Source organism: Centroberyx affinis, unplaced genomic scaffold (assembly GCF_046629955.1).
Source record: "Centroberyx affinis isolate AG114_WGS23_722 - 3 ecotype Tasmania unplaced genomic scaffold, CSIRO-AGI_Caff_v1 ptg007973l_1, whole genome shotgun sequence".
Taxonomy (NCBI): Eukaryota; Metazoa; Chordata; class Actinopteri; order Beryciformes; family Berycidae; genus Centroberyx; species Centroberyx affinis.
In genome coordinates this window covers 117373-142338 of record NW_027283997.1, presented here as the reverse complement: position 1 = coordinate 142338, position 24966 = coordinate 117373, and the positions used below count along the sequence as shown (strand labels likewise).

Sequence of the window (24966 nt, the reverse complement as noted above, 5' to 3'; positions counted from 1 at the left end):
TCCAGCGGGTCAGGTGGAGCGGATCAGTGACCAGCTGTAGGAAATGGTGGTTTTACTGGTCAGCAACTTGCAGCTCCAGGTGTGCAACTGTATGAGTGATGCTGAAAAAGAGCATGCATTCTCAGTCAACTTTCCCTGGATAAATAGGGTTTATACACACACACACACCCACCCACACACACACTGGTCCCACACACTCAGCGGGGGGTTTCCCTCAGCTCTAATCCTGGTAACCTCACCACTGTGGTCTCTCCCTCTGTAGTCTGCCAGGCTGCTACCCTGTGGTCAGAATGGATTCTACCGCAATGTGAACACCTCTCTGTCTCTCTACCGCTCACACACACATGCGCACGCCCCACCAGGACTCAAGATGGCTCTCTGCTTTACTCTGGTTTACTCCACCACACCACCACACTGCCACCGCAGCCGCATGAGCCACGGCCTTATGGGATTTCTGACCGCGTCGTCAACACCTCTCTCTTTCAGTGTGCGGTCCAGAGGAGATTTGGCCACACTCTCAGTTCTAACAGCAACCGCCAACATCTGGCTGATTTTTATTGACTGCTTTGTGGATGTCTCTATCTTCTGATGCCTGCTGGATTGTCCCTCCTCAAACGGGTTAAGTCACATGTCTGACAGTCACTTAGGCCTGGTGTGAATGGATTACATTCGCATTTTAGGACCACTTAAAGTCTTGTCAGGCATTCAGTATGTGACCGCAGTGTGAGTTCTTCTTTTCTTTAATACGGTCAAGTGTGGTCATCCAGGAAGTCAGTGCAGTGGCCCCCCACTGATGCAAAGTCAGATCTTATTTAGCTCCTCAGTAACTCCAGGAGCTCAATTTTGAGAGGGTTGGCGCAAAACAACGGCTGATCTGAGGTCCTAAAAGGGTGGATTAGGATGTATTTTCCAGTGTTTTCTATTTGTTTCAAGTCGTCTTGATTATCTGAATGGAAGTTGCCTTTTGACCTGGAGAGATTTACAACTGTTGAACGGCCTCGAGAGTAATTAAATGTTCCTCCAAACTTCTCTCATTCCAGTGAGCATAAAATTTGATACCATGAAGGCTATTCTGTTGATTGAGGATGCTGGAAAAAATATACTGCCAAACGTAAAATCAAGTCAGACTTACTACGATGGGGTTGAGTAATCTGCTTACTGGGTCTTAAATAGTCTGCTTTAGTTTTTGGCAGACTGTCGGAATCGTCCGATATCAGCTTTAAAAAATATCGGTATTGATCCGATATTATTTTTACTGCTGATATTTGGCCAATTGTAGAATTTTTTGTAGGAGTGTGTCACTTAATACAACTGTCAAATTAGCAACAGAATAAAACTGAATTGTACTTCATGCCAACAAAGCAAACACAAGTAACATCTTCTGTTTAAAAAAAACGTAATTATCTTAAGATAGGCATATCTGAAAAGCTTTACCTGTTTTGCACCTGCATCTGTACTAAGATTCTTACAAAATGCATATCTGTTTCAGCTGATATAGGTGGGAAAAAATCAGATATCGGTATGAACCTCAAAAAACCATATCGGTGCATCCCTAGTGTTTGAGGTCTCTAATGTGGCTCTTATTCTGTGCTCACTGTCTAACCCAGTCAGAGGCAGTTGGATGATGATGTGTATCTCGCTATCTGTCACATGTCCATGTCTGGTCCTGTTCTGCAGTTGGACCCGGTCCAGTCCGGTCATGTCCCGTAAGTGTAACTCTCCGAGCAGCAGGTTGAATCAGTCTTTTGTGTCCTCAGCTGGCGGCTGCGCCATAATGTTCTATTCAGCTCCGGGTCCGTGGAAAAGCACCGTGCACTGGCACCTTCCTGTTTTCATCAAAGACATTTTAACACATCAAGCCAGAACAACTATGTCTTTCATATTTGATACTTAAATCCGAGCTTATGAATAATGAAAAAAAAAAAAGAAAGTCACCCCCTTCACATTTTCCCTGTATTGATTTCACATGCATTCCAAGCTTGCTGGACACACATTTGTCCAAACAACATTCTTTTGCCGTTCAATAAGGAGACCCCCACCCCCCTCATGTCTCTTTTTTTTTTTCTTCCTGCTGCTGTTTTTGAGTAGCGGCTGCATGCTCAGTTTGTCACAGATCAGAAGCAAAGGTCAATCAGATAGAATACAGTTGTCCTTTGTCTCTGTCTCTTTCCATCTCTTGCCTGTCCTCTCTCTTTTCTCTCTCCTCCTCTAATTTTCCCTTCTCTGGTTCTACAAACAGGATTACTTCTGGGTTCATGTATTATTCTGTCATATCCACATGAGTGTGCGCGCACACACACACACAAACACACACAAACACACACACACACTAAATGCACACTTCCTGGAACAGAACAAGTCATTGAATTAGAGCTTAATAAGGAAACATACACATACACACAGATTGGGAAAGTGAGAAGGGTTGGTACTGAGTCAATGACAACATTTGCCTTCCCTTCTTGACCCCCCCACCCCCCACCCCACCACCACCTTCTTTTCCCATTGAGAGGGAAACTGTGGGTGTAATGGGTTGTTCATGTGCGTAAGAGGCGTATGTTTACATCGCTAGCAGCATGGGGCCTTGTCCCAATATTCCTGGATGGCAGTTCCATTTAATTGAGAGTTCGCCGAAGATGATGCCAAAGTGAGGGGAAATTATCCAGTCCTTTCATTTGTCATTTAGGAAGCAGGCTAGCTTGACAGAAAGAAACCCTTGGAGGTACATAATGCCTGACTCTGTCTTTCTCTGCTTTTGTCCTTTTTGGCCGGTCCTCTGTCTTCTCCATATATCACTCAATATGCACTCATGCACACTCTCAATCGGTCTGTCTCCCTCTCTCACACACAAATACACAAGCAGAGAGAGACGGACAGACACACAGGAAAGATCGTTTTGGCTCGGAGCACTTTGAGGCCGAGGGGACATGGGCTTTGCCTCTGCTGTGGTGCGATGTATATATTACGAACAAAAATATGAATACTCTCTGCCAGCACTCTCTCTGACTGCGGAAATGTGTCCAGCAGACGCTAGACACACACACAGGCACACACACACACACACAACACACACACACAGGGTGCGGCCTGCTGCCAACAATAAGACTTGTTTAACGAGTCTCAGCGCTTTGTTGATTCCAATCTCAGGGCTTTGTTGTTTTTGTGAATCGCACTCTCTGAGGCCAGTATTAATCTTCGCCATGTGTTTACGCGAGGTGTCCAGCGCTGTGCTGCATAACTGGGAATTGTCATGCGACAATGTTGGGTTCACGTTGGTTGAAGTCTTTGGCTCGTCGCTCCTCCTGTTGCCAGGCCCGGTGTTTATAGTGCAGCAGTGGCCACTTCCTCCCCTCCTCCCTTCCTCCCTCACCCTTTACTCCTCTTCCTCTTCCTCAGGCACTTCCTCGTTTCCTCATCCCCTCGTCCTCCTCGTCCTGCCGCCTCTTGCCCCCGTCCCCGTCTCCCCCTCCACCGACTCCTGCAGCGAACTTCCCTTGGCCTGGTCCAGTGTTTGTGTTCTGGATTCTGCGTTCCTCGATGGCGGTGTGTGTGAGTGCAGAGAGACACTGAGGGCCTTGGCAGGGTCGTTGGTTTCTAGGTGCTTCTCTGGGGTTTGGCTGCTCTCTCACTGTGCCTGGCTAAGCTTTCTCCTCCTGACTGGGGTTACATTCTGCTCCTGCATTACCATACTCACTAGAAAACCTCCTGCAGTTTGCAGTGCAGGCGTCGCCACAAGACAAGAACAGAAGAGTAGGGTGGCTTTTCTGTTGATTGAAGGTTGCGCGTGTTTTGCTCTAGCTGCTCCTGAAAGCTGGTATCAGAGAGTTTAGACCCAAATGGCCAGGTTTAGAGAGTAACATGAATTCAGGTGTGTGTAAAGACTCATACCCACAATAGTAGTTTCCATAATAGTTGTGTTTTGGATGGATGGAGTTAGATGCCTGGTCCTGCCTGTATGGTTTTGAGAAGCCAGATTGGACATCTCAGCCTTGATTACAGTTCACATGCCTAAAGATCGGGTAGTGGTTAATAACTTAATACCTCAACCTCTGGAACTGCGTGGGCTATAACCCAGCCGACCAAACACTAAAATCCCACCAGGGTATCTTTTTGTTTTTCACTGACACTGTAAATTATAAAGGAAAAAAATAGGATTAGTCAATAAAGAAAGAAATACTGGTAGAGGGCAGATTGGTTGCGTTCCAAAACAAGGGAGGAAGAAGATGACAGACGCTCCTTTATTTAAAGCGGTTCTGTTATGGCTAGCTCCACGTTTGTTGTTGATGTGTGCCACTGCCAAATTTGGTTAATGTCCTGGTACAGACAATCTATGTGGCTGTGTTAGTACATTAGTACACTCTAGGTGCTTATTGGTTGTATTTGTAGTCCATCCAATCAGAGACTAGTTGAGGTCCAGTTAATGGCCAGCCACCTTCTCTGTTCTGTTCTGGGTGGTGTTGTTCTTCTTTGGTTGTTTATTGATGTTGCCGGGCTCTTGTTTGGTCTAAACCTATTGTTTCACTGGACAACACACACACAAAGATGTACATACACCTGAGCGCACATTTGCATACATGCACAAGCACATCCGAAATCCAAAACACTAGAGACTCCTGCTGTGGGTTTGTTCCAGTCGAGCACGTTTTGGAGTAAGCAAGGCAAACTCCATTCTGCATCTTTGGTTTAGCGAACTTGATGTTGTCTCCCCCTTTGGGAATTAAACCATGCTATGTGGTAATTTTATGCATGTTTCTCCTGGTATTTTGGGGGTTGGAGACAGACAAAGTAACATTCACAGCAGAGCCAGACCATTCCTTACGCCTACACACTGACCCCAACCAAAATATTTCACATATCTAAGCAGAACAGTTGATGGACAATTGTGTTCGTAGAAGCCCTACATTCACTTCACTGATGGTTATAGGCTCAGATATAATGCTAGCATAACTGATACGTTTATCAATCATGCAGTGAGATTTCAGTATTGGTGACTGAAATGGAAGCTGTTGTTTGGTATAAACTACAAAATTAGCTTAATAATCACAGTGGGGAAAATCTTGTGGTTAAGCAGGTAACACAGAAGTTAACACACTTATACTATTTAGACTGGAATGGTAAGTATGTTGGATGTGTTTGACATGTGTGGAGAGAGGAAGATGGTGGTTTATGGCTTTAAAGAACCTATAAAAGTGACTTTTCCCCCATCCAATTGAGAGGCACTCCACGTAACGTGTCTGTGTGTCAAGCTATGTGTGTGTGGGTGTACACAAACACACACAGACACACAGACACACAGACACGCGCACGTCCATGTCCATGTCCACATGCATGTACAATTATATAATCTGAAGTTATGATGAGGCATTACATTAAGTTGAGTCATTCAAATGATTTGGCACCGGATATGATGGATAATAGTAAATTCCTGTTGCCGGGTGTCCATGGGAGAGGCTGAGTGGGATAGTCTACGGATGTGTGCATGCCTGCACCCATTGACCTGTTATTTCTGTGTGTGTGTGTGTGTATGTGCGAGCGAGCATGTGTGTAGTGTACTGTACTCTATGGCGGGCTGACACAGACTACGGTGGGCCAGTGATGCATTAGACATGGCCAGAGATGGGCTGGTATGGACTAAATAATGGATACCATCCTCTCCCTCTGAATAAATCAAGACCAGAGAAATGGAGAGAGATGAGAGATTAAATGTGGGAGAGAGTTGGAGAAATTGAATGCCAGAGAGAGAGAGAGAGAGCATTTGTGTAACTGGAAGAGAGATATAGAGGGAGAGACAGTGGTGTCCTGAATTCCAAATCAACATCTTACTCCTGCTCTCTCCAAAAAAGAAAATGGAATGGTTTAAGGATAATGCAATTCACTGTATTTCAATAACACATAAAATTGATTTCTCGAAAGCTTTTTTGAATAGAAAATCAAATGCTGGCATACAACCAGTTCCTCTCTTAGCAGGTAAGAACACAGTGGCTTCTCTGCTCATTTCTCTCTCTCTCTCTCTCTCTCCTCATCTTTCCACCCCCCTTCGCCCCCCCTCCCCCTCCCACCCCCCCAGGCCCAGGGCCAGACGTTCACCTTCCCCGACATCTTCCCGGAGAAGAAACTGGAGCCAGCGGAAGGCTCCATGGAGGAGATGCAGGAGAAGTTCATGGAGGACGAGAAGCAGAGGCAGAAACCTGACCCAAGGAGAGGCGGGGTCACAGAGTGGTTTGGACTCTGAGACAACCCACTGACCTGGAACTCTTTGTGTGTGCGTGTGTGTTTTGTCAGGACAAATGATGTATTGATTTATAACGTGACTGTGCTGATATCATTTGCGATTGCTATTTCTGTAAGAAACAGAAGTGTGTAGGAGAGAAGAATGAGCATGTGTGCGGGAGACTGGAGACATGTGTTTTGTGTGTGTGTGTGTGTGTGTGTGTGTGTGTGTGTGTGTGTGTGTGTGTGAGTGTGTGTGAGGCTGCAGTCCAGTAGCCCGAGCCAGAACAGAACCACAGGAGGAGGAGAGTGGCCTGGCTCCATCTTTCTAGAAACCAGCCCACCGTACAGAATCTCCATCACCTCAGATGACCTCCTCTCCTTCCTCCTCCTACTCCTCCTGTACCACCTCCTTCTCTTTTTTTTTTACCCCCCTTTCACTCCTCTTCCTCCTCCTTCTCCTTACTCCTTCCTCAACACCTCCTCCTCCTTTGTCCCTCCTCTTCCTGTTTTTTTTTTTTTTTACTTTCCTCCTCGTCCCCCTCCTCTTGTCCTCCTGCTGTCCTTCTTTCTCCTCCTTCTCCTCTTCCTCCTCCCGCTCCTCCTTTTCCTCCGTGAGCTCGCTTCCCTTCCTCTGCCACGCTGGGGAGTGGTATAGTGTGGTATCCCTAGTAGCCCTGACTCGCAGCCAGCTGGATCGGACAACCTGGACAACCCACAGCCTTTCCTCTTTTATGAGTTTGCCTTGGATTAATTGACCACTTTAGGTAAACAACAATTGAGATGTTGTTTCAATAAAGCAACGACATGGAATTTGTTGGAGCGTTTGCGGTAGCACCTCTTGCTGTAACTCTGGAAGACTGAGAAGATTGTACCCAGGGTGTGTGTGTGTGTGTGTGTGTGTGTGTGTGTGTGTGTGTGTGTGTGTGTGGGTGGGTGTGTGTGTCGGTGTGTGTGTCGGTGTGTCGGTGTGTCTCACGTGTGGGACTTGCCAGTGAATCTGTCTCACTGTAAGTGCTGTTGTAGGAAGAACTAATAAATGGTCACTTGTCCAAAAGTGCTCTGCTTACTTTTGCATGTATTCTCCTCGCCTCATCTCCTATGGCTGCTGCGTTCAAGAACTGGCACTTGGAGACGCTACTCGCCACACAAGCTCGTCTAAAGCGCGCGCCAACGTGGTCTGGTAGCTGTTTTGACAAAGTAATGATCTGTGTTTGAATCGGGCCGCTGGATGACTGAGCTCTCTTACGGTAACAGGGCCCGTACAGGGGAGGGAGCTCTCCTGGGCTCGCTCAGACCCTCCATTGTGTTGAGAGGCCAAGGTTACAGTAAGTGTCCCCCAGCCGTGACCACTAATGCTGGCCGGCTAATCCGAGGGTCCAGTCCCTGACCTCACCCAGCCAACTCGGCTATCACTAAGGAGAATGTCAATATTGATCCTGTTGGCCCATTGTCTGCTGCCTGGAACCACTCGCCCCCTGCGTAGCTATAAAACAATTTGATTTAGAACAAAACAAGCCTCCTGTTACACAGCCACTCTATTTTCCCTCCTCTCTCCCACTTTCTCACTTTCTTATTTCCTTCTTTCTCTGCTCCTTCACTCTGTCGCCCAGTCTGGACCTCCAGAAAAACAGCTGCTGAACCAACAGAGAGGGAGACCAAATTCCTGTCCGCTCTCCTCACGGCCTGAACAGACCCCACATGAAAGTTGGGAAATCTAGCGCTGGTGTTTGCCAAGCAATAATCTGTCCCTATCCTCCTCCTTCTCCTCCTCCTCCTCCTCCTCTCCCCATGCCTCTCCCTTCTCCTCATACCCAATAAAAAGCTGCAAGCACAATGCGTCCCCCCCCCCCCCCCCCGTCCGGCCCTGTCCGTGCAGCTGGCAGCCATTTCCCTGTTTGTTCACACAGTGTTCTCCCTGCTTGTCAGAAGATGCTGTCTGGCTGCGAGCGCGAGGGGAACGGGAGGATGGAGGTTTGCAGAGAAAACGCAGCGAGCCCCGCACATCCTATTTCAGCTGAACTCAGATAACTGTAGCCCTCCCCCCCCCTTTCAGATTTATAGGGATCTATCTGTACTCTACGAGATGCACATGGTATATCGTAATTCCATCGTGCGTCGCAAGAGTAGAGGGAGGGTGAGCGAGCGTGTGAGCGTGTGCATGCGAGACGGAGAAAGCGCTGGAAGCACGGTGAGAGCGCGAGGAGAGCAGATGGAGGTGAGGGAGAAAGTGAAGAGGGTGAAGTGAGAGAGTGAGAAAGATGACATCACTGAGAAAATGCTGAGCTGGATTTAAGGCGGCAGGAGGAAAGAGGTCTACTCCCACAGTGCACCATCTCTCTCTCTCTCCCTCTCTTACTCTCTCTCCCTCTCTCTCTCTCTCTCTCTCCCATGAGATGTACAGTGCAGGTCATGTTCCCATCCCTACACAGTTGGTTAATGGAAGGGAGGTTGAATATTTTAAACAGCCCTTCACTCTCCTCCTTTTCCCTTCTTACTCCTCTCTCCCTCCCTCTGCTCTCCCGTCCGGCCGTGCATTAGTCAAGTGCACACATGACCCTGTTTCTGCTACTGCAGTCCAAGTTTGGAATCTGCATGACATCATGCTGTATTTTTGGGATCAGCGGGATGAGTGGAGGTATAGTGAGTCTCCTCCCTGACTCCCCATCGCCTCTCTCCAGGGGGCAGATCCTCCTCCTCGATCTCTGTTGTAGCTGCTCTGTCTCGGGGAACTCTTGACCTACAGTGTAGTAGAGTCTCACTGCACCTCGATATTGTTAAGACATTATATCTAGGCTGTCATTTATCATGCAGTAAGACCATTGATAGGATTGCCTTTTACTTTTTCATCATAATCATGAGAGAGAGAGAGGTATTTCCTCATCAAAAGTGTAGTTTGCAGGCTTCAGTTTCCCCTTGGCATCGACTCACCTTGACTAATTAACCAATGGAGGCTTTAACTGAAGGCTGTGGATTTGTTTTTTAGTCTGATGTGTTGTATGTAGATGGCAGGACAAAATAAGCCCTCCGGGGATTCTTAATGGAGACCTGGAGCGCGCAGTACAGTAAACCTGTAACTTCTAGCATTTCATTGACGGAAATGCAGTGGAGGCCATTGACAAAGTGCCGGTCTTTTTTCATGCCAACCATGTTCTCCATTGTCGTTCTCCCACTCCAGCTGAGTCCGCCTGCAGATCAGTGTCTTGGTGATGGGTCTGCGCCATGGCTGGTGTGAGGGACCGTGTGTGGGGGGTGGGTGCTGATGGTACCGGCAGGGTGGGAGCCTGGCAGCCAGTGCAGCGAGGAGGCGACACAGCCCCGGCTGGACACCCATTCTGCTTGGGTCAAGGCCAGCCGTGGAAGCTCCACAGACAACCCTACTATTAATAGCTATTAGCAGCGTGGCAAATCTTGAGAAAGATCTGGGCCTCACACACTCACATACACAATCAAGCCTACTTGGAGGATTCACAGATGCGCTCACTTCACACAAAGGCCGAATTATACAGCGCATACACATACATTCACACAGTCCATCGCCAACTGTCTGTAAAATTACACACGCTCATACAGTTACACAATTACTACCCCCACCAGCCTCTCTGTTGCGTGCGCGGACGCACACACTCCCACACACTCGCACTAATGTTCACTAAGACAACCGGGGTTGCCTGCTGAGGATTCTGACGGCCTCTCTTGGACCAGCGCCATACACATTCCTCCTTCCCCAGGTTGCCATTGGTTCATCTGAGCTCAGCCAGTGCACTCTGTCACCCCGTAAGTGTGTATATGTGTGTGTGTGTGTCTGTTTTAGTGTGAGACCATGTACCGTATGCACCCATACATAAAAAAGTTAACATTTTCCGTTTTTCCAAGAATTGTAACTACACACAGAGGCACCCACGCACACACACACACACACACACGATGCTCGTGTTCATGGTTGGTTGTGCTTGTCCGGCAAACTCAAAGCACCACTCACACATACGTTAAATGTACCCTGATGTGGCCCCACAACTTATATACACACACATACTGTACTTACAACCACACACACACGCTGGCTGAAGGCCAGGAGCAACAACTGAAGGAGGACACCGTGGAAAACACAAGAGAGCTGTTTTCTGTCGCTTAGAAAATGGAGACTCTCATACTTTAACTTTAAAAAAGTATTTACTGTTGTTCAGAAGGTATGTCTGATTCATTAAAGTCAATATCTAAAATGTCAAAGCACACAGAATGGTTTTTGTCTATTTTTGATTGGTTTTGTGAGTAAACAAAATTAAATCCATTTTTTAAATTGCTGCTGTTGCATAGCTGTCAGCTGACTGTCGCTCAAAAAACAACAGCTCATTTCCAGTCACCACAACAGCTCAACAATAATTGGTTTCGTTTGACAACACTATAATCCATTTTGAGAAATATTTTTTACCATTCCCGAAAATGTTGTAAATTCATTAACAAAAGTCAAGCCAGTAGCTTCAGTAATATTCCAAAGTGAGTTTTGTTTTCATAGAAGTAATTACTTGATAAGAGTAGGTGACATATCATCAAGGCTCTTCCACTCTTCTGACACATGGCGGCCATCGGCATTTCGTGCAACATGTAAAACACTTAACATATAAACATCTGTTTATCGTATTTGTTAACATGTGTCTTGTCCTGGCTCAGTTTCCCCAAAGTGTCTTGACGCTCCCTTATCTGTCCGTCGGATTACAATGGAACACAAGGGATCTCATCACTAACATGCTTTAAACCTAGCCATGTCTTGTTCTGTTTTTTTTTTTTCCAGCAGTTCTCCACTGAACTCCACTGGATTGCCATGTTGGCCCCAAGACCACTACATCACTAATGGCTTGACCCCAGCCCAGAGGCTAAATAGCTGAACCCTGTTTTCCCACTTTGTTCCCCTCCAGAGATCCTTCCCTTCGCTCATTGTCCCAGCATCAATTAGGATCAATTAGAACGCTTGACAATAGAAGATGGCTTATGCCAGCCTCCATCTTCAAACGGGCTGTTGCAGGGTTTTTGATCTGTGTGTCTGCATTGAGAGATTTGTTTGTGGTGACCAAGAGGGGGAGGAGCTATAGGGTATTGTTTTTTTGCGGCAGCATAGTGTTTGTGAGGCTTACGCATAGCCATCCGTCTGAAAGGGGGCAAGAATTTCCCCTGACACTCCATTACAGCTTATCTGCAATCAACACAATGCTTTCTACCGGCTGGGTGGTCCCTGTCCCCGCCAGCTGCTCAATACATACATTTGCATTTTAAACAAGCTAATAATAATAATGATACTTAAGAAGAGCAAGGGAGGAGAGGGGAGTTGGTTTGATCTGTATGTGTGTGTTTTAGAGAGAGAGAGGGAGAAACAAAAGGATTCAGTGGTTCAAATGGGTTCAATTGTCATAACAGAAATCAACTGGGGCCTGGCCACCCATCTGGACTACAGAGCATAGAGCACCGGTCTGGATAGAATACGGAGCAGCTGATGGGAACACACACACACACACACACACACACAACCGTGCGCTTGTACAGTCAGTGAGCCCTTCGCCGGTGGAAACGTACTGGCTGGAGGCTTTGCCAAGTCAATAACACAGACTGATCCCTGATGCTGAACTTCCAGGAAGTCCCAGTCTCAGAGCTTTGTGTACCTGCTCGCTGCTCCTGCTGCCGCCTGGCTGTGTGGTGGGCCTGACAGGGATCAGTGGGTCCCTCCGACCTGAACCAGGGTTCAGAGAGGAGAGGAGAGACCATGGGAACAATGCGGCTCAGAGATTTGGGCGAATTCATTTCTTCCGAGTAATGAGATCTTATGTGCTTTAACACAAGTCTCTTCCATTCAGTGAGTCTACTCTCATCAGGCACAATCGAACCAGGGTCACTAATCACCCGGGGAGCAGAGCCATGAGGTTAATTGTCCGACATCCCGATGGAGACAGAGCGTGACGTGGTGGGTGTGGTGACTGGTGGTGATAGTGGTGGTGATGGTATGCACTGTATGCCTCTGTGTGTGTGTGTGTGTGTGTGTGTGTGTGTGTGTGTGGAAGGGGTAACACAGTACATGCTAATAGGACATCCCAACAGGGAGATTCTTTAAGGTCTGAGAATGCTGTGGTTTACAGTATAATACAGATCTGAGGCCCCGCCTTGGCTCTTGTAGTCAAACAGGCATTGCTGGGAGAGCAAAAAAAAAATGCTGCCTCGGTTTTAGGACCCCTATTGTTTACACACACACAAACACACACACACACACACACACACATCTTAGACCTGAATACATTCATTTCTTTGATCCTGGTCATTCAGATGGGACGTGTACATGACTGATGTATGAGGGGGCTGCGAGAGAGGAGTGAAAGTGAACTAAAGAGCATTGAGCTAAATGATGAAGAGTGGTTAGGAAAATATTAGAGAAGGTGAGCTGGTGAGAGAGAAACGGACAGAGAAAAATAGAGTGAGATTAAAGAGTTATAGGTTGCGGTTTTCGGGATTAGGAAGCATACTGAATGGATGGTGTAAGACGACTTGTCCAACTAGTCTCTGGTCTAGAGGGCTGTAGCCCACTGGCTCTTATTTAAGAGCTGCTTCTCTCCTGTGTTACATCTCATTTCACTGCCAGCCCTCAGCTGTGCGCTGCTTACGTCAGAGAAGCCCACTGTTAGCCAACACTTAGCCAACGTAATGACAGAACCACTCACCGAGCCAAGACGGATCAGCCTTGTCTGGCTGGATGTCAACGAGTGCGGCTGAACTTGTGTGGCCCGGATTCAGCGGACGGGGTTCGACTAGCCTGGCCTGGGTTTGACCATCAGGGCTTGATTAGAGCGGCCTGGGCTCGGCACACACCGAGCTTGAGTCGTACGGCCTCGCTGGCCTTGTTTCAACAAAGGGTACTCAACTAGTGCGACCTGGATTTGACAGTCTGGCTGCCACTAATGTGGCCTGAGTTCAGTAGACAGAGCTTGACTCGTATGGCCTGAGTTCATCAGATGGAGTCCAACTTCTCTGGCCTGAGTTCGTCAGATGGGGCTCAACTAGTGTGGCCTTGGCGGATAGAGGGCCTCTGGGTGATTAAGGATGTGTTTGTTTCCCAGGCAGCAAGCAGGCAAGGTGGCGGCATTGCTTCTCCACAGCCAAGGACTTGGTGTGGGGGTGAGAGAGCCAAAACAAACGACTTTGATTGCCTCCCATATGCCCTTCTGACCTCTGCCTTTCAAATGCCAGGCAGAGAGGAGGAAAAAGGGGAGAGGTGGGTTAGAGGAGTGGGGAGAGCAGGATGGGGGTACGAGGGGTTGTGGTTGAGGTTCGGGGCTTGGAGGGGGCGGGGGTGGGTGGTGGGGGGTAGTGGCAGGAGAGGTCACTTGAGTACTTCAACAGAGAGCTGGCTCATGACCCTTAGCCTGATTAAGATGTGAGTGTGTGTGTGTGTGTGTGTGTGTGCTGGCGGACATTCTTGGTCACATTAAATGTGCTCCATATATCTGTTCCTGACTCTGGGTAGGCATGGGTATATAGTACGTATGTATATACTATATACTGTATATATACTGTATATACACCATATAAATATATATATATATTTTTTTTATATCATATATATATATATATGTCAAAGTCCTCTCTAATCAAGAATCTCTGTCCTTTGTAGTGCCATGCTTTCGTTTTTTAATTTTCATTGTTGAGGATACAATTAGAATCGGTGGTAGTAGGCTGAGAGAGAGAGGCAAAAAAGAAAAAGAAAGAAAGAAGGAGAGGAAGAAAGGAAGGAATAAAGGGGGGAAATGGACAGGGAATGAGAGAAAGGGAGTCTTGTCGTCTGAGAGGTGGTGTGGTTCGGGTTAGGTTGTGGTTGAAGCCTTGAGAGAGCGAGAGGGGAGAGAGAGGGAGGCGCAGGGGGCGAGCGAGGCAGCACATACCCGCAGCATTCAAATGGAGCTCCCATTGGGAGGTTTTACGCTTCAAAATGGTTTCCTGTGACGTGGATTGTGTGTTTGATTTGAGCTTTGAGGGGTTTGTGTTATTCTCGGGAGGGGAGAATCTAGCACGCTCTCATTTCCGCACTACCAACAGCCAGCAGAAAGTTGGCAAGCCGAAGCAGGGGGATTGTAAAGACAGATTTTTCTCTCCCTCCTCGTAAGAACCACATTTTTTCTGCTTTCGCTTTTTTTGCCATGTTTTTCTGCTGAGCCTGCTCCAAGACTTGCTCTGCATATTGACGGATTGTTCCTAATAATTGGACCTGTTCAAACCCGTGTCTTTTCATGGTTTTCCCAGGCTGCCTGATTTTCTGCTGATATAGTGCGCAAAAACAACTGTTTTGGATGCTCACGTGCACACACGCATTTGCACCCGCTGACACACGCATGCACGGCTGCGAATGCACACAAGCAAGTATGCACGTATACATGCTGTCACACACATGCCTTGGTACTAATTGCAAACAATGGATGCCAGCTGGGCAGTAGGTGTAGCAGGCAGCACAACTGGGCCCAGGTTGAGTTGTTGTTTCAGCTGGGTTGGAGAGGAGAGAGAGAGAGAGAGAGAGAGAGAGGAGAAATGGCAGACAGAGAGCGAATGAAGTGTAGAAGTATGGAGGAGAGACAGAGGAGAGAGTAGGTAGAGGAGAGACTAGCGACACCAGGCAGGGAGGGGAAAGGGTACACGCTGAGGCAGCGGGAAGCCACCTCTCAGACCATGACAGCCAGTCATACAAGCCATCAGAGAGCTTACTGTGCTGCCAACTACTGTACTTCACAGAGCCAAGAAAATGACAAAAATCAACACTGGATGTGTTTGTGTTGGGGGAATATCCGTGGAACCCCACACTCTTTCCTGATCAGCACTTCTCTCTCTCTCGCTCTCTCCTGCTTTCTCTCTCCCTCTCTCTCCCTTTTTCCCCTCTCCATCTCGCCATCCCTCCCGTCTTTATTTTCTTACTGTAAATACTGTACTGTATATGCCCTCCGCTCGTGTAAAAGGACGATTATCGTAACAGCGTCTCTACTGTGTGGCGCACATGGAAAAGCTAACTGCTACGGGCCAATTTTCTCCATGGAGTTATGTAAATAGTTGTGATGGAATGAGTGGGCTTTCCCCAGTATGTGGGGGCATCGCGGGGTCTGAGGGGTTCCACTGGCGTCCTAATCCCCACCCTCGGCATCACTAACCCCTTTGTTAACCCTGTTAGGAGGGAGCTCACGGTTATTGTAGTTATCCTAACAGTTATGTATCAACATAATGACATGTTACAGTACAAGGCCATCAATTAGATGCCTGCGGGATCCTAACCATCTTCAAGGGCTTCTTTTTGCCTGTGGTTCTGGGGATGTACGTGTGTGTGTGTTTGTGTGCATATGTTTATGTGTGCGTATGTGTGTGGTGGGTGCAGAGGGTGTATGTCCCTCCCCATCCCCCCACTTTTCACTTTTGTGTGTGTAGTGTGTGTCATAGTGTGTGTCTGTTTGGTCTGTCTGTACTGTATGTGTGTCTTGTGTGTGCCCCCCACCCCAAATTTGTGTGTTTACAACTGCGATAGGCCACAATGTTCTGCCACACATTTCAGATAGCCTCTAACATCTCCATGTGGCCCCTTGCGGTGGTAGGCGACACACCAGAGGAAGTGAGCAGAGATGGTTGTCTACCAGTGACAGAGCCGCAGCCCGGGGAAAGACAAAGGAAAAGAACAGTCCCTGGCTGAACTCCCATCCCGCCCCTTAGCAAATTGGTTGTTGATTGTCCACAGACATAGTTGTTGGTGCTCCCCTGCACCAATAAAGCCCAGCGCGGAGCGGAGCAGGGGCCCTCCAGGTCTTGTTATTGTAACAGGAGTACGTTTTGGCCAGGACTCCTGTTCTCAGCACGAAAAACAACAATAACAACATCAGTCCACAGCCCTGGGAGCTGGACCCGAGTCAGAGGCGGTCCGAGGGTGGGGGTGGGGGTGGGTTGGCGCTGATGCCCCGTTCCTGTTGCACACCTCCGGGTTCCAGTCCGGCACTTCGTCCGCGGCTCGCACGTGAATTGAAATTGAAAATTGGAGTCGGAATAGCAGTCCAATGCACTTCTCTGACCCTGTGCGGAGAGTGTACGGTTAGTATATCATCATGACACACACTCCTCCCCCTTCCTTCCCCCCATTTACACCAGTTTAGGATGCATGTGGATGCAGGTCTAAGCGTTGGCCTACCTTTCCCCACTCTCTCTCTCCCTCTCTCTCCCTCTCTCTCCCACTCTCGCTCTCTCTCCTGTACACAAACATCGGCCCCCCGGCCCTCATGGCAGAGAGATTCCTGGGTCTCCTGAAGACAAACAAAGGGAAGGAATCCACGCAAGCCTCAAAACAAAATCTTGAGGGAGTTTACAGAGAGACCACACAACAACATCACAGTGGGCTAATCTATTTGTAATTAAGAAGTTTTCTCTGCGATGTCCTCCTCCAGACAACAACAGATCCATCTTGCCTCGGCCTTGTTGTGATCGTGGCCTGCTTTCTTTTTTTGTTTTTTTTCCCTCCCCCCTCTGTTCTCTGTTGTTGTTCCTGTAACATAATATCTGTTTGTGTTTGTGAGAGAAAGATCCCTCTGTTGTGTTGATGACATCTTGAGAAGGAAACCCATGACCCACTAAGTGACTCATATAAGAGGATTCCATTATATTTCTTTGACCTCCCTCTGTCATTGTCTCTTACCATCTTCTTGCATAACAGCACTGTAAAGGCAAAATTACAATAGACCCCGGCTCAGATTTCAATGAATCTATCCACTGTATACATTACTGGCCCACTTAGTGGCAATACAGTATGTGAAAGCAGATTCTCCTCTGGGTTACATTATGGATCCATTACAGTGAGTACATTTGGAATAAAAATGTCTTCTTGTTTTCATTTTTTTGGCCCGGGGTTTCTGTGCGCTGTGGTTAACTCTGCGGGGAGAGAGAAGAGGTGGAGCGGGGCTGAGAGAGGAAGACAGGAAGAGAGGGACCGAGAGAGAGAGAGAGAGAGAGAGAGAGAGATGGAGAGATAGACGGAGAGAGCCAGGGGAGGAGAGGAGAGGAGTGGAGTGGAGAGGCGGGCTCAGGTGACTCAGCTTTCCCCCTGGAAGCAGATTGAGGGGAGCTGTGGGTTTGAACCCCCCAAAGTTTTACTAGAACACAGGCTCTTTAACAGGAGGGAAAAACAATGTTATAGCTGCTTCCTGCACCACCGAGTGTTCCCCACCAGTAAATATAACAGGGAACGGGTCATAATGTTATGGTCTGGCATCAGGTGAATACGGTGTTTTTCTCATTCAAACACCACCCAACCCCCCCCTCCACCCCTCCATCCCTCCCCTCTTCTCTTTTCCATGTGGAGGAACAGGCTCCGGTGTTAAAGAAATATCAGTCATCAGCGTTGTTATTACGCACTCACTCGCTCCATCTGCAATGCTGGCGCTCAAACACACTCTTTGTGTGAGTGGACACGGTGGCTGCTCTCTCTCTCTCTCTCTCTCTCTCTCTCTCTGTCTCTCTCTCTCTCTCTCTCCCTCTCTCTCCATCTTGCTTTCTCTCTCTGTCTCTCTCTCTTTTTCTGCCTGTTAAATGCCACTTATTATTTCCTGACAAGGGGGCTGCTGCAGGAAACTCTGATGTAAAGGAACTAGGTTACCTTCTTACCATTAGGGCTGTGTGTGTGAGTGTGTGTGTTTGAGGAGTGGTCTTTGTTATCTGTCATTAATGCATGAAAACATGCATGTTCAAAAGTTCAGGCAAAAGACTCCTGTGTGTGTGTGTGTGTGAGTGTGTGTGTGTGTGGGTGTGTGTGTGTGTGTGTGTGAAGAATGTACTATGCACAGTGTGTGTGCCAGTTTTCTGATACAAAGGAGCTGTGTCAGATTCGGCAGTATGAATCAGGTTGCAGGGCAGCTGAACGTGTGACAGTAGCAGTAAAAACAAACAGAGGCTCTCTGCTCTGGAAAGCCTGGAAAAATCTAAGGCTATGAAAATGGCAACTATGGCAATGACGGGAACGAGTCCATGTTGATTTTCCAAACTGTGTTGCGCTTGGCCAGGGAGGAAAATGACTGGGCAAAGGGGTAAAGTAACACGGGGGATTCGGTAATAGGATATATGTATACGGAGGGTTTATATGTGTGTGTGATTTAGGAAACAAGGGGAGAGCATTTGAGCTTGTGTGTAGGCTTTTATGTCTGATTGACTATGTTGTTGTAGTGTGTGTGTGTGTGTGTGTGTGTGTGTGTGTGTGTGCATGCATGCATTTGGCAGCAGGGGCACTCTGCTCCCTCTGAGGTGAAATCTTATCTATTTCTGAGATCTCAGCAGCAGCAGTGGACTGAGGCAGGTCACTGAACAGCACAGCATTCCAGCCCACTCACTGACACCCAAACACACACACACACACACACAGAATACCTGGATATACATGTTCTCATGCATTAATTACAGATATACCCCTTCGTACAGCCTCCAGTCTTGTGTACATGAAACTATACCACAGTGCAGCAGATCCTCCACATAGATCAAGATTTCCCTAGAAAAGTGCTGTTTATGGGTTCCACTTAGATATGGCGTTCCCATTTTAAACTCCTCCATTCATACATACATAAATCCATTGAAGCAGACATTAAACATTACACAATACTGTGCTGGACCATTAGCCTGCAGATATATGACTTGTTTTGCAAGTGGCGACAGGATGTAGTGCTCTGATTAATCATAGATAAACAGCTAAGTAAATGAATGGATGGCGTGTGTAAATTTCCTCTCTGCCATATGCAGCGGATCACCCGCACACTGCCTCATGTGATTGTTTGGGATTAGATGGGCTATACCATAGAGCTGGCTGGGGGTTGTTTGTGTGCTGCTGTGTTTGTGTCAGTTGTGTGAGTGCATGTGTGTGTGTGTGTGTGTGTGTGTGTGTGTCTGTGTGGGTAACTGGGCTCAGGCAGCCCAGGGGGTCGTTTTCCTTCAGTCAGGCAGACAGTCAGCATTGGATCCATCTTATCTCATGTCTGGAGCTTCCAGATGAGAGCTGAGCAGGCAGCAAACACATTCTACAGGCCTGAGTCATACTGTGTGTGTGTGTGTGTGTGTGTGTGTGTGTGTGTGTGTGTGTTCGTGTGTGTAAGAATGTGTGAGTGAGTGAGTGAGTGAGTGAGTGAGAGTTGTCTGTGTGCGTGTTTTCCGTGTGTATACTTGTGCATGTCTGTGGTAACTTGTGTGTGTGTGTGTGTGTGTGTGTGTGTGTGTGTACATGTTTCAGAGTTACTAAAATACCCAACATATCACTTGCCTTAAACACGATGACCTCATCCACACAGGGTCTCATAAATTCACTGCAGGTGATGAGTCCAGAACCGGGCTCTAAAACAGCAAAAACAACTTTGCCATTTGGTTTCACTGCATTGGCATGTTGTTAAGACTGGCACGTCGACTGGTTGATTTTGTATTTAAGGGTAATCTCCTACTGAGGAACCTTATAGGACGATTTAATCTCAAAGGCTCTTGATCATTTTTTTCTCCCTTAACTCCAATCTTAAGCAAGATACAATTAACGTCCACGGCTACAGAACATGTAGTAATGATTCAGTACTTGCATAATGCGTCCTGGTCTGAGCCACCTCAGCAAAACGACGCCCATCATCCGCCATGGATGAAGCGCTCAGTGCCGGGACAGAGGTGTGGACATTGAGGAATTAGCGGAATAATCGGATTTGAAGAACAGCAGGCTCCTGTCTCGATCGTATCATTCCAGAGAGGAACACAACCTTCCCACAGCTCTCTCACAAAGTGATCTCATCTCCCTCTATCTCCACTAGCCCTGTTATTCAGAGCAGATTGTCTTATCGATAGTGACGTGGCCAGCTCCTGATACATTACAAGAGGAGCGCTACAATAGTGAATGAGAGAGAACTGTGTTACAGGACACTATTGAGGGCACACACAGACCTCCAGCCACACACAAAGACTGTCCAAACGCCTGTCCTGTTCCCTTTTTACTGGACTCCTTTGAGTCTTCGTGGCTGTTTCATGGCAGGTGAGAAGAACTGGCTGGCTTGGCCTACATTGCTCGGCCTGATATGACACAGCCTGATGTATTCCCCGAGATTGTGTATTCCTGAAAAACGTCTCCAGAGACCAAAACGGCAAGTCGAGAAGGCATCAAAGGCGGGACAGTCAGCCTCCCTTGTCCTGGTTTGCCCTTTAGTGCCAATAAGTGCCCCGTTTATAGCACTTCTCAAGGACTCAAAGAGGCTCAGACTTAATAGAGACACATTTATTGTCTTTATTGTCTAAAGACCTGGGTCAGATAGTATTTCCAAATAATTCTTTGTTATGCTGAAATGCAATCAGTGGCAATAAGTTTAGAGTATTAGAAAGTTAATCCTATATGTTTTTCTCAGATTGACAGCTTATCTGACGCTATCACTGACCAGATGTGGTAACGCCCGCTTGTCTGGCGTTCCAAGAGGGTTAAAGTAAATGCTATTTGACCCGGGCCGTTGCCCACAGTTAGTCCCTGGGGGACGGAGTGGAGCTGTGTGCCAATGGTCCAGACTAAGGAAACAATGACAGCACATACAGTCACAGTTTAAATAACTTCTGTTCACCCAGGGCACCGCACAATCAGACCAACCACTATTTATAGACCGATGTCTGGGCTCCTCCAGGCCTCCTACACTATGGCAGCCAGGTTGTATACTGTGTGTGTGTATATGGGTGTGTGTGTGTGTGTGAGAGAGAGAGAGAGAGAGAGTGTGTGTTCATGTGAGTTGTGGGAAGCCCTGGCAGAGTGAAGCTCAGTGTTTGGGAAGTTGCCATTAAGACACAAAGCAGAGACGTCCGAGGTGGGCTAATGACCTTACATGGATCTGTGTTTGGCAGAACCCTCCGAAATGTGGGGCGGACACACACACACACACACACACACACACACACACACACACACACACACACACACACAAACACATACACACACACCTCCTCAAACAGAGCTTTGACAGGGTTTATAGTGGAGTTGGGGGACTCTTGGGGGGCTCTGCTGTTGGGTTTTTAGGCCTGGTCACTCGATGTCCTCATCTAACTCGGCTACAGCGTAGACCACCGCTCAGTGGGCTTCCATTTATCAAGTAAAATGCAAACAAATTTGTACAGAAAGCATTTTTAATATATGCGATGAAACACATTTCAGCTGCAAAGCTGCGCTGAATTGAGAGCTTAATGAAAACATTTGGCACATGCTTCATTTGTTAAATCAGTTTTTTGGCCCAGCGTTTCTGTGTTCAGTGTTTTACACACAGGGTATCCTTGATTAATGTGGCCCATTAGGTGGAAGAGGAGCGCGGGTATTAGCCTTTGTATATGTTGCCGTGTGTATGTATATGAGAGTGAATGTGTTTGTGTGATAGAGAGCAAATGGATAGTGCAATGGCTGGTGAGAGTATCAGTTGCATCTCAGCATCTGGGTGAGAGTCCAGTAAGCGTTTTTGCCTGAGTCCTTGTCTGTCTGCGGTGTCTTGCAGGTGTCTGCCTGCTGTTGCTCACTGTATCTGTCTGCCTGACTGACCGCCCAGCGCTCCACGTGTCTTAAGTGTGTCTTTGCACGTTCCATAATTGAATGTGTGTGTGTGTGTTTCTTGGTGCGTGCAAGCCCGGGCTGCGTCCTCATATTTTTGCCCAGACTGTCTGATTTCCTGTGACTATTAAAGAGGATTTCCCCTTGACAGACATGTCTTTGGTCGGGGTGGCCCAGGGGTTAGAGGCCCACCTTGGACCCAGCTGCATCCGCTTTCCCCCTCTCCCTCCCTGGGCACGCTCTCCAGGATGCCAACCCTGACACCAACCTGCCTGTTATTCGGGATGTACTTTTGTCTGCCACCGGGTCAGTCGGGTTTGAATTTGAGACAGGATGTGTTTTTGTCCAGTGCTTTTTTTAAGCCTGATGTGTTTTTCAGGGCCCGTGTGTGTTTTTTTTTTTTTTTTTGCTCCAGTATGTTGTTTGGCTTTCCAGGATTGTTTTTCTTTTGTTTTTTCATAAAGTTCTAATGTGAGAAGGGGAGCGGAGTTTTTTGAAAAGGATGTGTTTACTATTTCATGGCTCTGATTTGTCACGTAGTCGGAGAGATATAAGCTGTGAAATGTTGCATCATTGCCAAGAGTAAGTGTTTGGCATGTGTATTCGTGACTTTCTGGCATGGCATGGTGGTCCCTGTACACAGCAGTATCATAGGTCAAATGAAAAATCAAGGACATAACAGTCGCTGAGTTCATGCTTCTACTATTGGCCGCTTAGCTGTCCCTTCCCTGCAGCGACCTGGTCATCGCTCCACCCGGCCTTGATTGACTCTCCCTCCTGGTTCCCTAATGCTGGAATGGCCTCCAAACTCCATTCAGGACTGCAGAGTCACACACTATCCTCCGGCACGAATTGAAAATGAATCTCTTTAAAGGAGAACACCCATGTCATTTAGAGTTCTAGCACATTTACTGCTGCCTGAATCTAGTTTACATTTCCCCTTATCAATTTGGAGTGCGTGCCATATGTACTGTAATTAGATTTTTTTAGCATTTAAAATAAAATACAAACTTTACAATGTCAAACCTTGCTTGAGAAGATGGATGTGACAGTAAAATGTGTAAGTCATGTTTTTGAGGGATTATTTCCTGGGGGGAGACTTCCACTTCTTCCTGTGGCTGTCAGGTGACTGACGGGAAGCAGAGCGTAACATTAATACACACACTGATATGAAAACACTCAACTGAGGCACAATGAAATAACGATAAAGCAGAAACTCAAAAGCAAATTAAGGCTTCATGTTTACTGTGATGGATCATCCAGCATGAGTAATTTTCAAGTCTGTGCAAACAAAAAAGAATGAATGGCAGCAAATGACACCACCAAGAGTGATGTAAAGGAGAGGGGCAATGTAGACAGTTGGCACAGACTTATCAAAAAACAAACAACAACAAAAACACTGGTATTATCCTTTAAAAAAACACTTAATATTCAGGTTTCCCCTCCCCTCCTCTCCCTTCTAACTCAACTACTTGCACCTGATCTTCAAAAAAACAACAACGCCTGTTTATTTCTTTACCTAGAACTTCTCCATTATATTCTATATAGACATATAATACTTATTTTTGAAAAAAGTATATTTGTTGCATCTTTTGTCTGGTGCCTGTGGCTTTGACCGTTCTGCGTCTTACTGTTGCTTGTAATACTTTGAATCTTTAAGTGTATCCTACTGTTGTAATCATTGTAAGTTTCTCAGGATAAGAGCATCAGCAAGCTGAAATGTAAATGTTTATCGAGGCGTCCTGGTGCCTTAGTTGACTGAGGCTCGTGTCCCATGTAGCCATAAAGCATCGGACCTTTGTCACATGTCACCCTCTCTCTCTCTCTCTCTCTCTCTCTCTCTCTCTCTCTCTCTCCCAGTCTTTCCTGTCTCTCTCTACTGTAAATAGCAAAAATAACCCCCCCCCAAAAAACCTAAAAAAATTAAGTAAATGTTTATATTTCCCTATTTATAGCTAAATTGGGCAAGATTGACACTGTTTGACTCACAGTTTGTCAGAGAAACGGCACCAATCACTGAATACGTCAGATCTAAATCAGTCCCAGTTGCAGTGCTGTGGTGTGGACCTTGACACCAAAATAATGAACAGCCCCTGTTCACACACACATACACACACATGCACACACACACACACACACACACACACACACACACACAGACTCCCTCACTCACACATACATCATACCCAGGGGGGACACCCTCAGGAAAAAACACATCTCTCTCTCCCCGTCGATTGGGCAGTGTGGCTGGAGGGTGGGCGGGTGGTGCATGAGGGGGACCAGGGGCTGTTTTTACAGGAACCACATGTTTCAGGGATGACTGGTGACTGCTGAGTATCTGTTAACGTCGAGCCCTTCTGACAGCAGCCTCCAGTTGCCACATCAGGACCCGGTGACTTGTAGTTTCCCTGATAAAGTCCTGCTTGTTTTTCACCGGAGGCTCATGGAATCCAGGCTCTTTTCCCAGCAAGCTGAGCTGTAAAGAGCCAAGCTGTACCTCTAAGCCTTCCCTTCATATAAGTTCCCAATAACTCATAAATACTTTCACGGGATCCCATAAGCCACGTATTACGAGGAGATTTTACGCAACAGTGTAAGTGTGTGTATGTACCGGGCAGAGATTGGAAGCCGCTGTTTCTCTCTTTATAGAGTTTGTTCATGTTTTAATGTGACTTTAAAAAACATTCAAAGGGAAATGTGCGCACCGTCGCGGCCTTTGTTGTTGTGTAAACCTATGTCACGACAATAAGGCTTAATTTAAAACAATAAACAAACATTTGCAGCAATTTTACAAGAACAGTTAATGCAAGAGTACTTACAGGAATCCATAGAAAGGTAGGTTTTCGAAACTTCGGTCATATGTATCATGTATCTGATTCCAGCTATATGTTTTGTAAGGCAGATTTTCAATAACAAATTAACTCTGGAAATATAATAAATTCTTTTCGCACACAATCCACACACCGTACGGAATGTACATGTTGACCGTCGGGTTATAATAGCTTACTAGCAACACAACAGGGGAGGCTCGACCATCAATATAGTTTAAATTCAAGTATGCCTGACCCATTCCTCTCTGTCCGTATTGTTGCACTGGACGCGGGCCAGTGTGTTTCTCCTTCCATGTGTCTCCAGATAGGGCCGCTGTGGTTATCAGGTAGGAGGGCTCATGACCTCCCCCTCCA

General features: G+C 47.0%; 1 protein-coding gene across 2 annotated transcripts in view; it reads left to right on the top strand.

Annotated features, from left to right (window-relative positions):
• mrpl23 (mitochondrial ribosomal protein L23) overlaps nucleotides 1-7324 on the top strand; it is a 30331-nt gene extending 23007 nt beyond the window's left edge. Inside the window, exon 5 of one of the 2 annotated variants that reach the window (XM_071514120.1) lies at nucleotides 6065-7324. In XM_071514120.1, the coding sequence (XP_071370221.1) occupies nucleotides 6065-6229 (165 nt within the window). In that variant the 3' untranslated portion in view covers nucleotides 6230-7324. The remainder of the gene's footprint in view (nucleotides 1-6064) is intronic. The other variant, XM_071514119.1, reaches the window with a different exon arrangement.
• The last annotated feature ends 17642 nt before the right edge of the window (nucleotides 7325-24966 follow it).